This window comes from Antrostomus carolinensis, unplaced genomic scaffold (assembly GCF_000700745.2).
Source record: "Antrostomus carolinensis isolate BGI_N321 unplaced genomic scaffold, ASM70074v2 scaffold8816, whole genome shotgun sequence".
In the NCBI taxonomy this organism is placed as follows: domain Eukaryota; kingdom Metazoa; phylum Chordata; class Aves; order Caprimulgiformes; family Caprimulgidae; genus Antrostomus; species Antrostomus carolinensis.
This window is the reverse complement of record NW_010321112.1, coordinates 10,005-26,221: the sequence shown is the minus strand read 5'-3', so window position 1 is coordinate 26,221 and position 16,217 is coordinate 10,005. Positions and strand designations below refer to the sequence as shown.

The following is a 16,217-nucleotide window of genomic DNA, read 5'->3' as shown; positions in this document are numbered from 1 at the left end:
CTTGGAGAGCAGAGTAGGATGAAGAAACAGGGCGATTATATGTAAAAGACACCCCTGCATTGCAATGGGAGCTAGATTCCATGGGTTTTGGTAACAGGAACTATAGGAAAAAAGAAAAAGAGATGACTCAGGTCTACCGAATCCTTAAAGTCTGAAGCCATTCTCAATTCCTACCATTTCCGATCCTTTCCCCACATCTGTCCCTATATAAAAATAGACCTTGTTAGTCAAACAGGAATTTTTGTTAAGCTCTTTTAGTTCCAATTGGTAATGCTGCTGCCATGACACTCACATCATTTAAAGTTTGCTATGCTCCCATGTGTTGACCACATGGCTAGCAGCTCTTCCAACCATCAGGATCCATGTAAGCACAGCAGAGCAGTCAGCATCATAAATAAAGCAAACTTGAACTGATACTACATACTTGCTTCTCATGGTGAATTGGGATAATGAACTGGAATTCAATGCCATTCTTCACCTGACACGAAAAGGCTTGAGTGTGGTAGACCTGAACTGTGTATGTACCTGGGAAATAATTCATTTAACCCTTTCATTGTCTCATGTTTGGAAATCTTGCCTTAGGACCCAGTCCTGTGTCAATCAGCCATATTTGTGGTTCATGGGGTCCCTCATGATAGCAATCACACCCTCCTCTTCTACATTTCCTTTTAATATTTATTTAGTTTGCGTCTAAGCAGGTCATTGTTAGTGGCTGAGCACTTTAAGGAAGCTTGTAGTCTTTGCTCATGGTTGGAATCTGCCTTGGGGTCCAGACACCACAAACAAGTGTCCCTTAAGGACACAGTAATTTTTTATTTTAAAAGAAGACTAATTATTTGAGATAATTCCTGAACATGATACTTACTTAAGAGTATTGAAGGTAATTGTGTGACTTCAAACAAAACTGAATTTTTAAGTGTATACATATGTATACATGTGGCAATGGATTCGGCATGTTCTGATTGGTTTTTGTTGCTGTTGTCTTTTCTTTAAAGCGTAGCAGATTGCCATCCTATTTGTATCAAGAACAGTGGAAATATCATTCAATCTAATTGTCAACTCCACTAGCCTGAAACCTCGGATGCAGGTGGCTCAAACTGGAGATTATGTCCTCTGATAGCCTTGATAGCTTCTGACTTGGATGGAGAAGTACCTTAAACCTTACCTATAGCACACTTAGCTAATAAAACAGTGAACACACTCATCGCCCCTATGGTTCACGTGGAACTGTACTTTCCTCACACATTTTAAAATGCTGTGTGGTCATGGTAACATCTTCTGAATCTGCCTACCTTCCCTTTCTCCTTCCATAAATCTGAGTCTGTGACTTTGATTGAAAAGTTATCTTTGAACTCTTTGTTCTAATGATCCAGACATTTCAGACTTGCATGTAAAAAAGAAGTACTTGCATAAGAATTAATTCACAGGACAAGTGTTACAGCATTACACATGACATAAAAGTCAGCTTAGTGAGCTTACCAGCAAAAAGGCCAGAAAATTCCAAGTTTGTTTTGGGTTGGTGTTTTTATGGGCTTTTTCCAACAAATTTAAATGTTCAAAAATTAGTTTTTGTACAGCATGAAAATGAAAACAAAGCCTTTTCAACACTCTCATACAGCAACTGGTGAGAGGCCTGATTTGGGGGGCACGGACTCGAGTCTCCTCTTCATCATCAGAAAAATACTTGTCTTCATCCCCGACTCCTGACATTTGGAAACAAAGGGGCTTGAGTGTTTGTCCATAATGAAACCAAACACTTAATTGACTTGGTAGTCATCTTTCTGCCTGTGTCCTTCCTCAGTTTAACAGATGAAGATACACTTCATCATATTGTGATAAAATAAGCTTCAGATCAGCTTGATTTACAGTCCTGTAAGTGACTCTTAGGACTCTGTCATCACATTCTTAGGACTAGTTCCATGTTTCTTTGGTTTGCTCATGAGTTGCTGAACAGATTAGCAGCATGGTTTTGTTAGGTGAGTGCAAATGTGCCAATAAAAAGAAGTGTATCGCTATTTCCCCTCCTAAATAATTCACTAAGCATTTTTGTATTATTTTCTTCTATGGGTTGGCCTCTTTATATTCTTTACTGCTGAGTTTATTGTGAGACTGTATTATCTTTTAATAAGTGCATGTTAGTGTATGTGTGTGTGTAAATATACATATATATATATGTACATACACAAACATGCACCCTCAGAGTACGTTTTGTGTCACAAATCAAATGCTATAATCTGCTCAGTTACACAGTGCATTTTTAAAACAAGGGTCATAAATATTTCTTTACCAGACAAAACCAGTGTTGGTGGCAATACACTTTATTTTGTATAGCTACTTTGAAGCACATTGTGTCTCAAATATGTTAGAGGTAATTACACACTTGCAAATTTAAAAATAATCTTAAAATGTTTTAATTTAATGAAAATTCTAAACAACAATAGCAATATTCATGCTCCTTAATTCACATGCATCATAAATGTAAAAGGGTGATTATACTTGTAAGAGCTGAGCAGCTATTTATGTTCTTGTAAATATTGGTTTGGTGGAGTGAGGGGAATAGTTGATATCTGTCCATTGATTCTGAAAGACCAGCCCTGTGATGACTCTTTATAAAAAAACTACATACACGTTTGGACTGTTGTTGGATTGTTGCAGCAGTAGGAGGGACAACTCTTTTAGCTTTTTGTTTGTTTGTTTGTTTGTTTTAATATGGGACTACCAGTCCCAGTACAGAAAGGCAGCTCTACTATGAAAATGAAATTAGAATAATTAATCTCATTATCATGGCGTAATAGCTATATTTTATTAAAATTTCACAATAGTGCTGTTGAGCCTTCCTGGTGAAACACTAAAGCTGCCTGATGGACTCAGCAGATGGCTGCTCACCGCTATGCGGTTGGTTTCTTCCAGCAGACAGTTCCTGTAAGATGCATCATTGTATTGTGCCATTTAAAAGGGTTTTTTTGCTTGCATTTAAAGACAAAATCATCTCTAAATTGTGTAATTTTTCCTTTGCCTGCCCTGTGCAGTTCTATCATAGACAGAAAGGCAGCTCCTCAGGCCCCAGTGACAGGCAGCCACCGGGCATCCCTGCTCTGGGCAGTTTGCAGTGCTGGATTATTGTGTCCCCACACAGGGGGTGTAGGGAGCTAAAGTGCTTCACAAAACCAGCCGTGGGATTTCTGATTCTATTAAGCAAACAATATTTGTTCATCCCTCCCTTTTTAAGGCCCCCATTTACTGTACACACCACCTTATTATGTGCAGGTCCTTACTAAGAGCTTAAAAAATGAAATTAATTGCCTTAATGGTTGCTTCATTTTGTGATTCATACGGATTTTACTGGAGCTAATAAGGACAGAACGCAGCTCAGATGACTTTAAAAGTATCAGTAAGACAGTTGAGTCCCTGAAGAAACACCAGTTTCTTTGGAATGGAAATCCAGCCGCTGACCAACTGGAAGCCTTGTGGCAGCCCTGGCAGCGGCTGCAGCTATGGGTAGGCGGGAGGAACGGCCATTCCACATAGTCGGGGCTACTGGGCATCGGCGGGCTCTGATTTCAGATTCATGCCATGATAGATAGCTTTTTTCTGGATTTGGAGACAACCTTTGCAACTCTGCAACTCTCAAAACCTGAAGACTAAGCAGAAGGGCAGATAAAAAGAGTGAGGTTAAGAAGCAGAGAATACATGTTCTCTCCTATGAACAGCTGGATTACTCCCATCCCATTCCAGGCACTGGAAGTGGAAGGAGCTCTGCGATTCACACAAACTCTTCAATTTCCTGTCACCTGTGAGTATAAACCTCACTGCATTACATACTATTTAGTTTTCTCTTCCAGATTTTTTTTTTAAGAGGAAATATGATGACAGACAAGATAGTTCAGCCTAGAGTGTTACGGAGTTTTGCAATCTACCCGTAAATGACGTGAGAGGACTGACTCTCTGCAGACATTATTTATTACAAATCACTAAGTGCTGGGATAGAAAAAGCAAATGCCATACACAGTCATATTTGTGCTGTTAACTGTAACCTTATGTAGCTACGACCTTTAGTTTCTGTAAGGACCTTATCTGTCTTTTCTAAAGGGTCATCATTATTTTACTGTGTGTTTCTGTAGGATGGGAAAGGAAACGACGTTTTTTTTCCATAGATTTGAAGTTCAAAGCTGTAAGCTAATGCCCCTTTCCATAATTCCAATGCCCCATACACATGGCTTGAAACATTTCAGATGCACACTGAATATAACAAAATTTTAGGTAATTTTATGTTCTCATCTTTCAGAAAGGGAGAGCTCAGTTTTCTGGAATGTAAAGTTCTTCAATCTTCTAGGGGCAAAAAGGCAATTTAAGCTTCCTGGAGCAACTTCAAGAGTAGTGATAGCTAATAGTGTTATTAGAATATCATAGTTTTTGAAAAGATCATCAACTGTAATGACCTTCATATCCTGTATTTAGATTCCGAGGATGTTGACACAACCTTATTAACATAGACAAATGTCTCCATCTTCACTTATAATATCCCAGGAACACATAATTTAAGCACATTATAATGCACAAACGCTGCTTGTTACTAAGACAAGGAACAGCAGGGGAGATTAATTTCCACACAACAGTACCATTGATAAGAAAGATGTGCAAGTGTTCAGGAAAGTTGCAGACATGGAAAGATTAAAACTAACAGAAAAATATTCCAGTGGACTGAGTCAAAAAGCATTTCTTTAATTTTTAAATTTGCACAGCAATAACTGAGACAAACGAGCCTCTGAAATATTTTGGAAAATGTCACTTGCAAACCTTGTAGATTGCTTAAATGTTTATTAAAATAGACCAAAAGCCAAAATTCTCTGGGTAAAATAAATACTTTGTCTTTGCTAAGTAACAATATTTGTGAACAAAACATAAAACTATAATTTTCATGTGTCAAACACAGTAACGTTTAAGATTAAAAGTTGGAATCAGATCGGGCATTTTTTTAACATCTTCCTATTTACAAGCTGCTCATTAAGACCATTTACCTCACGTTAGCTATTAAAATGACTAACATTTTTAAAGTTTGCTCCATGACTAAAATAAAAACAACAGAAATGTCCTTTTACCATAACTTAACAAAAAGCAGAACCATATTTTTGTTATCTAGGAGAACATACTGTTATAAATACAGCTGTTTTTCATCTATAATTCTATAAATAATAAACATGCTGCCATTCACAAGGATTTTAATAGATGATTATATATAAGCAATATTACGATCTAGCAGAGGATGGCACGAATTTTCATCATTCGTTTTTATTGTACTTATTCAGGATCTTTGTCTTCATCTGAAAAATGTGGAACAGACTTCTTTGCTACAACATTATCCAGTCGCTGTCCTTGCAGATAGGGGTTCACACTCTGAAAAAGTTTAAAATTATTTATACTTATTAGAAACAGAGGAGCAAATGAAAGGTAACTAGAATTAGTGGATACATGTATATATTTCTTATCTGTCAAATACTTGCAGACTGAAGAAAAAAAAAGAAATAAAAAAGAAATTGCCCCCAGAGAGTAAATCTAAAAGTCAATCAATGTTTTGTTTTCTAATATTTTTTGTGTGCAAGAATTCAATCCAATCCACTAAAAAAAATACAAGTGAAGGAGGACAATCAAGAATATAGGACAATCTGACTTAAACATTTGTCTTTTTGCTGCACTCCTACTTTCCTCAGCTCAGCAGAGAAGCAGCAGCAAATCTAACTCCCTAATTCCTGAGGCAGGACAGAACTTGTTAGAGAAGTACAGGTAACCTTTAGCTCTGATGGACCTTATGCTGGGAGACAAGTTAGATACCACGATACCATTTTTGACCCAAGTCTCTTCTTCAGCCCATCTCCTCTCCAGGAAACCCCTCCTTGCCTCCTCTCTTGATGCTGAGATAAAAAACTGCTGGCACAGAAGCAGAGCCAAGCAAGGTTCTGGCATAGGAAATGGCTCTCCTGTCGCTGCCAGAACAAGGGAATGCTGGAAAGATCATCCCCAGAGAGGGTTTAGCTTCACTTTGCACCATGTAAGCAGCACAACGCAAGACTGAAGATGAACAGATCCTATCTCAAAACTCTTTGGAGATCATAGTAAAGTAGAAAGCCTACACTTGAATTTTATCTATACTCATGGAATAAAATGCATTTACTGTATTTGCAAGTATCAAGCAGTTTAGTGGAGCTTCAGAATTATTTACACTTTCTGGCCTGTTACAGTGTCAGTGTAAACAAAATTCAAGTATATACTTTCTCCCTCCCAGATAGAGACAAAAATTCTACTGTGCTGGTTTTTGATGCCAATAAAAATTGTTTGCCTAAGGACAAACGTTGGAGGAATGCAAATTTTCCAGTATCTCCTGATTCTTGTCAGCCTGGCTGTATCACAGAAATTACTTTTCTTGAGATATTTCTGTGCTGCTTTTACCAAAATGTTGGAGTCAAAAAACTATGGGAGGGGTGGGAGGGGGGGAAGCTTTTCAATTGGGCATGAAATATTTATTTTTAAATATCCCAAGTACTTGTCAAATCTCTGGAAAAGATTTGGACTGTCTGTCTTGGAGTTTAAGCCCTTGGGTTTCTCTAGATTTGTAGATGCCATCATTAATACTTAATCACAGTGTAAAGCAGCCCTTTTACTTTCTTCTATTGTTTTTTGAGTGCTTTGCCTGCTGCAAGTGAAAACATAAAAATATTAAGAACCAGAAATGAATGTGGAAAAATCTTTGAAAATAAAACTAACACTAATTTAGTGCTTTAAATTGTTAAAAATAAGACACATGTAAATGATTTGTTTGTGTTTGTTTAAAGAAGTTCAGTTTAATGTTAATTTAGTGAAATCTGCCTGTTGCATAAACTTCTAGGAATTATTTGAAGATTCTTAGGAAGATTAATTGGTCTTTTTTTCGACTGGTAATTGCTTGCTACTTTTTGAAATAAAGAAGAGAATGAGAATACATAAAAATTTGAATCCTTCTCAACCGACAAAAGAGAACACAAAATATAATACAAAAATTTTGGCTGATTTGACTAAAAAATGTTTAATCCTATACAGCTGTGCTGTAGTCCAAGTAACGCGGTTCCCGAGTACCTCTGTGCACAGCTCCAAGCCCGTGGCAACGCGATTCTGTTACTACAGCAGCACTCCTGTTGTGTTTGGGATATTACATTCTGGACAGGGCTACCTATGCTCATGCACAGAAATTTAAAAAAGAGGATTGCTGCTAGTGAAATTAGAGGTGCTTCCTTGCCTTGCACTGGGAATGCTGCAAAAAATATAACATGGTAACAAACGGCAAATACATACCTTTGCTATATATACTCATTATGTCTATGTATGCTTGTCTGTGTGTTTATATGCATCCATATAAATATATGAATATACACACAGAATATATAGTTCTGTAGACTCCAGTAGTACCTCTGTGACTGTTACCCTATAGTGCTGTATAGATACAATGCAGTTACTGCATACACAGTTATAAAGGACTTGCTTTAAGCTAAAATTGGGACATTCTGACCCAAAAGACCCATCTGTTGCCAGAGGCTGTCCTCCCTAAACTCTCTGTCTGTGCAGAAGGGCATGGAGAAGTGGCAGGGACCGCAGAGACAGGAGGGGTATCCGGGGATTTCTGGTTTCTGGAAAAACAGAGTCTGCTGCTGACAGCTCTAGGTTACCCTTCTGCTGATAAAGTGAAAATTCTGAATTGTTTATTAAAGCAGTAGCAATCATTACAGTATTTCCTGCAAAACAATGAAATATTTTAAATAATAATGAATTTACCATTAAGTGACTTGCCTGTGGTCTTGGTTTTTGTCTGGGGAAGAAAATAAATCTGTGCTAAGAAAGTAAATCTCCTGCAAAGCAAGAAATTGAAGCTTCACCTCCAAAATTCTGGGCTGCCCCTGGCCACGTGGCTGTCATGTCTCTCCAGCCATTACTCCTTTTGTGTCTGATTACATCATTCAGCACACAGACAGAATTTTTTTTTTCTTTTTTCCCTCATGTATACATTGCACTAATCCTACTTTAACATGCTGTTCTAGTTATTAGTAAATATTCCACATAACTATTTCCAGAGTAAATTCTACTTACTTTAGAGTCAGAATCAGGTGCCTACCCTTTTTCCTTTTCCACTAACAAACTTGAAAATCAAATGTAAGAAGGAGGCAGTCACAAACTTCAAGATAGATCATTAACTTATGGTTGAACAGTGTTTATTACTAGTGATGTGTAAACCTGTAAGAAATCAACTCATCTTCTCCCTTTCTAGCAAAGACTTTAAGTTTGAGAGTTAAACAAATAAATAAATATATAATCCTCACTTACACTTCAGTTTTTTTCAACCAAATTTACTTCATTTACAATATAAACTGTGCTGTCATATTTTGAAAAGCTACTTTCTGGCAGAGAGCTAGAATTTTACTTCTTGGAAAAAATATATGTATTAGCAGCAAACCTGAAGACTTTGACTCTGCTTGAAAGTGATTTATTGATAAAAGAAAGGCTGGCACTACCAAAAAAAGAGAGAACATGGTGAGGTGGACTGTGCAGAGGTTCCCCGTGATATGTGCATTGCCTTCCTTGTTTCAGGGGCAGAAAGATGAGAACCCATTCAATCTTTGTCTTTCAAGCAAGTGGGACACAGAGACAGGAGTTTAAACCAAGTTAAATCTGAGAGTGAATCAAATTACATCAGCTAAAGAACCAGTTCTACTGTCATTTACACCCAAAAACATGCATGGATAGTGGTAATTAATTTTACCAATATTTTTAGTAGGTAACTTATAAATTCTGTTCTAAATAATTTTAAATGGTTTCATGCAAGTAGGATCAATTTAAAAACACATATAATATAAAGTTTTTAAATTAATGCTCTGCATTGAAGTGCATCTTCTGAAAGCAACAGACTATTTAGAGAAATACATCTTGTACTTGGTGGACAGTCTTGAAGCCTGCGCAGTAGTTTACCACAAAGATTCCTGACTTTATGCATTATCTAAGGTATAATGCAGATGCATTAGACTAACTCTTCATTTCAACACTATGATTTTAATTCTTATTAGCTCTCTAGATGATACAGGGGCTATAAAATATTCTGATAGTTACCCTCTTTCTTCTTTTTGGACCACCATTAATCTTCTCAAGGAGTAAATTCTTGCTCTGGAAGGGGAAAAAAATGCAGTCATCAAATTCATTACTGTCTTTATTAAAATACTACTTTTGCTGTTAAACATTAGCAAGTTTAGAGAGGTGTGTAGTTTTACAGGAAAGATAAACCACAAACAAATATTTGGATATTCCTACTAATATTTAACAGTTCTTCAGGAGCAGTCACAGTCCTATCAACAATTAAAAAGCACGTAATTTTCCATTATGTTGCACCGCGTTATCAGCTGTATTTAGACAATAAGTGCTTCAAGTACACGCTGGTATAATGACATAGACTGGATGTTCCCCGTCATATGATACATGGTATACATACATATATATTAAAAAAAAGGGGGGGGCAGAAGGAAAAAAGAATAAAAATAAGAGTGGGAGGGAGAATAAGCAGGAATCCTGCCTCTGGTACATCTTTTTGTACATTTGAGGTGACACAAGAACAGGAGCAAAAAAATATTTGCTTTACAAGGGATTTTCTAATTCCTTTTAAAAACGGCAATCGGCGTCATTCCTACTGTTTTGTTGTCTTTGCTTATTCCCTTCCAGATATCAACACTTCCCAGTGCAAAGTTCTGCTGAAAGGAGTTCAGCGCCAACTCTTCCTTTGTTTAAGTAGTGCCCTCAATAAAGTTTCTAAAAACCATTTGGTCTGTAACATTTTTAATGGCAAACCTTTTAAAAACTGCCAAAAACATCTTGGCAGAAGAGAAAGTTATGATGATGAGAAAAGAAGAAAAAAAAACCAAACCAACACAAAAAAACCCCCTCTGACCATAGTTTACATAAGTGCATCCACATATTGTTGTATTTCATACAAGTAGTGAATTCTAATAAAGTCTGGAATAACACACACATGCTCAACACATTTTGTTTCAATTGTGTATTATGAAGAAAAACAAAACCAAACCCTAACCTGAAAATGGAAGGAGAGAAGAACTACATGTATAAAAGCAGAACACTGTATAAACAAGGCCATTAATTCTGCTATAAACAACTGACCTAACGTTGATTATATAAATAGAAAGTGTAATTCTAGTGCAAGACAAATTCACCAAACACTTCTACCCTCTCTGCAGCCTTGATATGAGAAAAAACAAACATTTTCAAGTGTTACAATGAAATCTGCCAAAATTGTCTGTTCTGTACTTCTCATGTTCATTAAACCCCAAATTCACAAGGCCTATCTCTTGCCCAACCTCAGTTATTTTGTCTGAGCTCTGCCAAAAGGGAACAGAGATTAAGTTGGCCAAGGGAGACATTCTTGGCTAGTCATTTATGCAAACTCACTTCGGGAAAACTTAAATTTAACATTTTAAAGAAACCCTCGGATGCGTAAATTACTCTCTTTAGGAAACAAAGCACTGCTGAAGCCTCTCTTTGTAAACTATTTGACCTTATACTTTTCACAAGAGGAAAAATAGTGTTTCTGAAATAAAAAGAATTTCATGACTGCTGGAGTTAACATTTCTGTCACTCAGGAAAATTCCTTACAATTGAACTGTTCCTGCTCAGGAAGATCGTATTTTGTTTAGTCTGTTTGGGAATGTTTTAAGACTGTAACTACTACTTAAGCATTATGTGGAGTGCAAAGCAAATGAGGTTATGAAGCATGAGCTAAGAGTGTGCTTGTACGGTAAGAGCAACCCTGAAAATATGTTCCACTGCGTAAGGGCCTGAGCTCATCAGCCACCAAAATTTGCCCATGAAGCGCTCACCATCCTCATCCCTCACCTGGGAGTTGTTAGAAATGAAGGCACGAGAGTTTCTCCAGTTAAAGAAACACCTCATATGGAGACGTGCTGCATGAATTGGTACTTTCCCCTCACTCCTGGAGCTTCCTTTCCATCCTCCTGGCCACTTGGGATTAGGGTACTACAGGCTGGGATGTGGGTGGGAAAAACTCAGAAGTTAAAATGCTTACAGCCAACTAACCAATGCCAGAGAGATTTACCCTCAGATCTTTCAGACTTCACTGAAACTTCTCTAAGTCAGTAAAAATCAGCAGCTCTGTAATCTGGGCCTGCACAATTATTAAGCAAAACTGAAAGGAAAATTGCATTAGCGAGGTTGTACCCTCTCAGGAGGGCTTTTTTTTTCAGTCAGTTTACAGTCTTATCAGGAATATCAAGCACGGCAATTTCTATTGCACCAAACATACTACACTGAACTAAACCAGCTGTGCTGTCTGAAATCGAAGAGGAGGACCAAACCTACTATAACTCATCCTAATAATCCCTATTGCCATCCAGATATTTAACAACATCAGTTGGTAAAGAAAGATGCACTTAATGTTGCTCACTACAACTGGAGTTGGAATAAAATAAAACCTGAGTGACTAGTTTCATGTTTCCATTAAAACTAAGAAGCCAGAGATGGTTACTTCTTTAAAAAGAATTCAACTTTGTCGAATGTTTCTATCCCTACTTCCTATTTGCCTTTGGACTGTCTTGGATCCCTCCACTGTAGCTGATATGCAAAACTGGCATTATTTCTGCCCTTAGAGTGAAATGTTATCTGTTGCTTCAGTAAAAAGAAGTGTTAATGAAAAACATAGTTGCTTTTAATTTTCTATTTGTACTGATACTGGTGCCAGAAAACACAGCTGAACTTCCCTCCTCTTTTTAACCCCTACACGTGGTAGTGGTTAACGCTTTGGGTTTCAATAAATGACAACTTACATATAAGTGGCTTTTAGATTTGTATTGTAAATTGTATATTGCAAACTATCTTCATGCAAGTCTTTCTGAATGCCAACACTTCTTCAGGCCATCTAAAGAGTCAAATTGCAAGATGTGGAAAAGGCAAACTCAAATGAAAAGCACCTTTCTCCTCCAAGGAAGAGTCTGAACTGAAGGGAAAAAAAAAATCTCCCAGAAATCTTAGAAACTATAGTTGCACACCAGGGTAGAAACCTCCAAAAGTTCCTCATTTTACTATTCCCACTGTTCCCTCTACATTTTCCACATATGAGAAGGAAAAAAAAAAAAAAAAGGTGTCTTTGGTGCTGAGGAGGCGAGTATAAGCTGTGTTATCTCACCCTATAAACAGAATCTGTTCCCGAGACTTCCCACAGGTTCATATTGATATAAGGAGAGTTGTCTCAAAGACAGGAAAATTCTTTTTTTCTTTCCTCCCCTAACCGAGTATACAGTTATGATTTCTGTATCTTCATAAATATTAGCAGTATTTACACATAATATTTAGCATCTACATGGAATCATACACTTTGCTGAGTGAGACAGCTTCTAGACTTGTCTTACCCTTATAAAATGGGTCTGCTATTCACAGGGTACTGCAGAGTTCTGACAGCTTTGCAAGCATGAGAGTCTGTCACCAGAGAAACAAACCAACCAACCTGTTTCTTTCCCATTATTCATGAACAAGCAGGTCTTCTCCTGACCTGCTAATGTCATTTGGGTTTTACTGTGGTCACGCTAAGGAATGCACATTGGCTCTGAGAAAGGACAAGTCAGTGGGAACTGTAACACTGCCTCAACCACCCTGTGGCAGGAGAAGGCAGGGGAGAGGCTCCCTGGAGAGCTGCACACACACACCAGCTCGTGTGGGTTCAGGAGACACGCCGGCTCCAAGGGCTTCAGACGGCAGTGACAGCCTAGTGCCTTCACAGCACACAGGAGGTCGTGGAAATGCAGTCTGTAAATACAGAGCTGGTACAGCCCTGGGGAGTTTGGTCCTAGGCATGTCCACTGGAGAAGCAGGAGTGGGCTGCTGGCAGGCGGAGGGGAGTTTGGTGGCTGGGGACAGTGGGAGGACGAAGATGTGCACAGTTACACCTTGGGCAGCCCACAGTCAGCCGTGATGGTCATTTATAACCTCATCCAGATGACAGTAAGTGACCTAAAAGATCTGATCTACTTTATCTCCCCTTTACCACGTCTCAAACAGCTAATTTTTAGAGTGCTTTTCTGCTCTTATTTTTCCAGAGAGATAAAAAAAAAAACAGCCATAAAACCAGATACCGTTGTATTTATCTTTTTAATGCATAGTAATATACAATGAGGAGGCAATTGGGGCGATTCTCCTGGATCTCGGCAGAACATTTGCTCATGCACATTACCAGCTGTTTCATCTCTAACTAAAAAGATCTGGAGTTGGCTACACTGCAGCTAGATATGATTACTGTTTAGTACCTAAGAATCTGTTTTAATCCATGCGTGAGCAGTTTTTTCCCCTGAATTAGCAGTGATGGATGGAGAAATGAAAAAAGGCCAGTATTCAGTAATGATTACCTACCATTTGTTAAGTATATACGTTGCTGACGACAACACAGTACGTATGCTTGATTCTGAAATATTGCTATAGGCCAAAGATTTACAGAAGTGCTTTTATAGTCTTCAAAATGGTATTATGAAAGTAAATTACTTATGAATAATAAGAAAACTAACAGCATAATCTGGCATAAATAAGAAAGTTCACCATCTGGTGTTTTTAAAATGAAAACCTTTGATGCTAATTACTTAGAATGCTACAAGAGTTTCCAAAATTTGGATTTTTGGCATGATCCTCTCTAGAAATTTAGCACTCACATAAGTAATTAAGACTATAAATCTTACACTGGTTTGATTATAAACGATGAATCATTGTCTCACAATTACAGCAGGAGAAGAGGCTGCCAAACAAGTCCATTTATCGATATATGCTTACAGAGCACTGGTTTAGGGCAATCTTAAGTCAAGTGTTATAACAATGTAAAATGAGATCTCATGATTTGCTCTACAAGCATAAATTATGATCACTGTTATTGTTTTCCTGGCGCCTGAAGATGGATTTGGGATTGGACATTTAACTGATGTAATCTAAGATTAAGCGGCAGAGCTCTCTTTGGAGCCTCTAGCCTGCAGAAATAGTCTAGCTGGAGTTATTAAAGTCCTTGTACGCTCAGAGCAAGATTTTTGCCCTTAGTGCAGCTTGCTGTATTTATTATATGCAACATGTAAAATAAATTTTCAGTATAATATAGTGCACAACCTGAATAGAGGGAAAAACAGCATCAAGCCCTCCAAAATCCTAAACCAGCGACAATTCCTTAGAGCAAGTTGTCTGGATCTAGATTTTTTAAGGTGGTTAGGCACTGGGTTTTTTTGTTGGTTGGTTTTGGGGGTTTTTTTTAGCTTCTAAATAGCTGAACAGTGAATAGTCACTGAACCTGGATAATCTTTCAAATTAGGGCCCTGTGATGTTTTGAAATCTTGTGCTAAATTTTGCACTAATTCTGGTTACATGTTCACTGTAGTTTGGAATGTGGTTTTTTTGCATTTAACAAGCACAAACATAATTGTTATGCTTTGTGATGGGTAATAAGACAAGGATTTCTACTTTCTATTTTTATGGGCTTTTATTGATTGCAGGCATTATTTCTGTATTTTTTAAGGGCAAGTTACCTTCACCTTTTGGAGAAGTTTCCCTTAGGGTGACAATTTTTCCAGCACTAAGCACAATATTCTCCTTGTGGCTTCAGAGCATCCCACACAGCAGACAATATCCAGTTTCACATGCAACAAAAAAAAAAGCAAGAAACATGTACTCACCCACTTGCCCATGTTGGGATAGTCATGCTCTGGATCAAAAAGGTGTTGGTGCAGCTGGTATTCCCTGCTGACCTCTGCTGTGTCTGGGGTGTTTTCTAGACACCCATCATCAACTGCAAAAGTATGTTCGTGTTAGTGCTTAGTAGCTTTGAAACACACAATATGTGCCACATTTGTCAGCAAACTTCTTAAATGCATTTATGCCATTTAAAAAGAAACTCCAAACATTTAAAGAACTGTATGACTGGAAAATGTCAGGTATTTTTTTTCTTTTGAAAGGAGTTTTTCAGGATATATTTAAACATTTTTTTAACACACACAACTTAATGAAACTTCAAAACTAAACAAATTTATTTTCCAAGCTCTCTTCCTCCTCCTTGTTTTTCTTTTAAATTAGTGACTGAGCTTCATTTTACATAGAACTGCATGTTTTTCTGATTCAGAATGGATCCTCTTTTCATTTTTAAATGCCCACAGGAAGTTGTGTAGAAATTGTTTAGGCAATACTTTTGAAGTTCATGGTAAAACAATGCTGTGAGCAAAGACATTTCCTTCACTGAGTAGCTCTTAATGGAACTCCATTTCTCATTTGCTACTTTGTTCAAGATCATTTATCCATCGTAAATTCTCATAAAAATACAATGTGGCAGAAGTTTTATGCTGAAGACATTTCTGCAGATTGGCAATTAATCTGATGGGTCGAGAAACCTCCTTTAGTCACAACGGATGGTTTTGCAGACAGCGTCACATTAAGGATAATACCCTTTTAAAAATCAGCTTATGGACTTTTTACCAAAGTAAGTCATCTTTAGATTTAAACAAAGATCCAGCAACTTGAGGCCAGAATAGCTCTTTGGATAGAGTCTGCTCCTGGAGCTACCTCTGCTTTGTCAGCACGGGGAGCTTGCAGCCAAAGTTCCTCTCAGATTTACCCACGGAGATCCTACCACCCGGGGCATGATGCTGGACATCCAAGCAGCTACATCTGCCAGAACACGGGCACTCCAGAGGACACACCTGTGGACTTCCCCTTCTGTCCTTTTGAGTTCATCATGTAAAAAGATTTGCAGACAGATTATCTTTTTCCCTTAGATATGGGAAACATGATGACTTGACTTAAAAATGAGTTGATTCAATGACCTGAGGAGGTTATTCAAAGTCCAACAGATCCTGCTTTCTCTCTTTTCTCCTTAGAATGGGGAAAAAAAATAAAGTTGCCAATAGGAAACAGGGGAAAACTAACCATAACAGCTAAGTAACTCAGACACCATTAAAGTTAACTACAAGCACTTAAAAATTATTTCAGTCTCAGCAGGGACATGGTCATCTCAAGAGAGAAGCAGGTGACAACAGAAACGTGGTAGACCTTCTCAGATCATCTGTGTCTTTTGGTAGAAAACACAAAGGGAAGCTGGACATATATGTGCTCTCTGCGACTGCTAATCCAAAAGTCTTCAAGCTCAAGTGTTCCAGGCTTAGGTATTC

General features: G+C 37.8%; 1 protein-coding gene across 1 annotated transcript in view; it reads right to left on the bottom strand.

Annotated features, from left to right (window-relative positions):
• Positions 1–4,529: 4,529 nt before the first annotated feature.
• Positions 4,530–16,217, bottom strand: part of SCG5 (secretogranin V) — a gene marked incomplete at its 5' end in the record, with an annotated part of 13,482 nt that continues 1,794 nt past the window's right edge. Inside the window, 3 exons of the mRNA XM_010169797.1 lie at positions 4,530–5,394; positions 9,127–9,180; positions 14,733–14,845. Of these exons, the coding sequence (XP_010168099.1) occupies positions 5,299–5,394; positions 9,127–9,180; positions 14,733–14,845 (263 nt within the window). The remainder of the gene's footprint in view (positions 5,395–9,126; positions 9,181–14,732; positions 14,846–16,217) is intronic.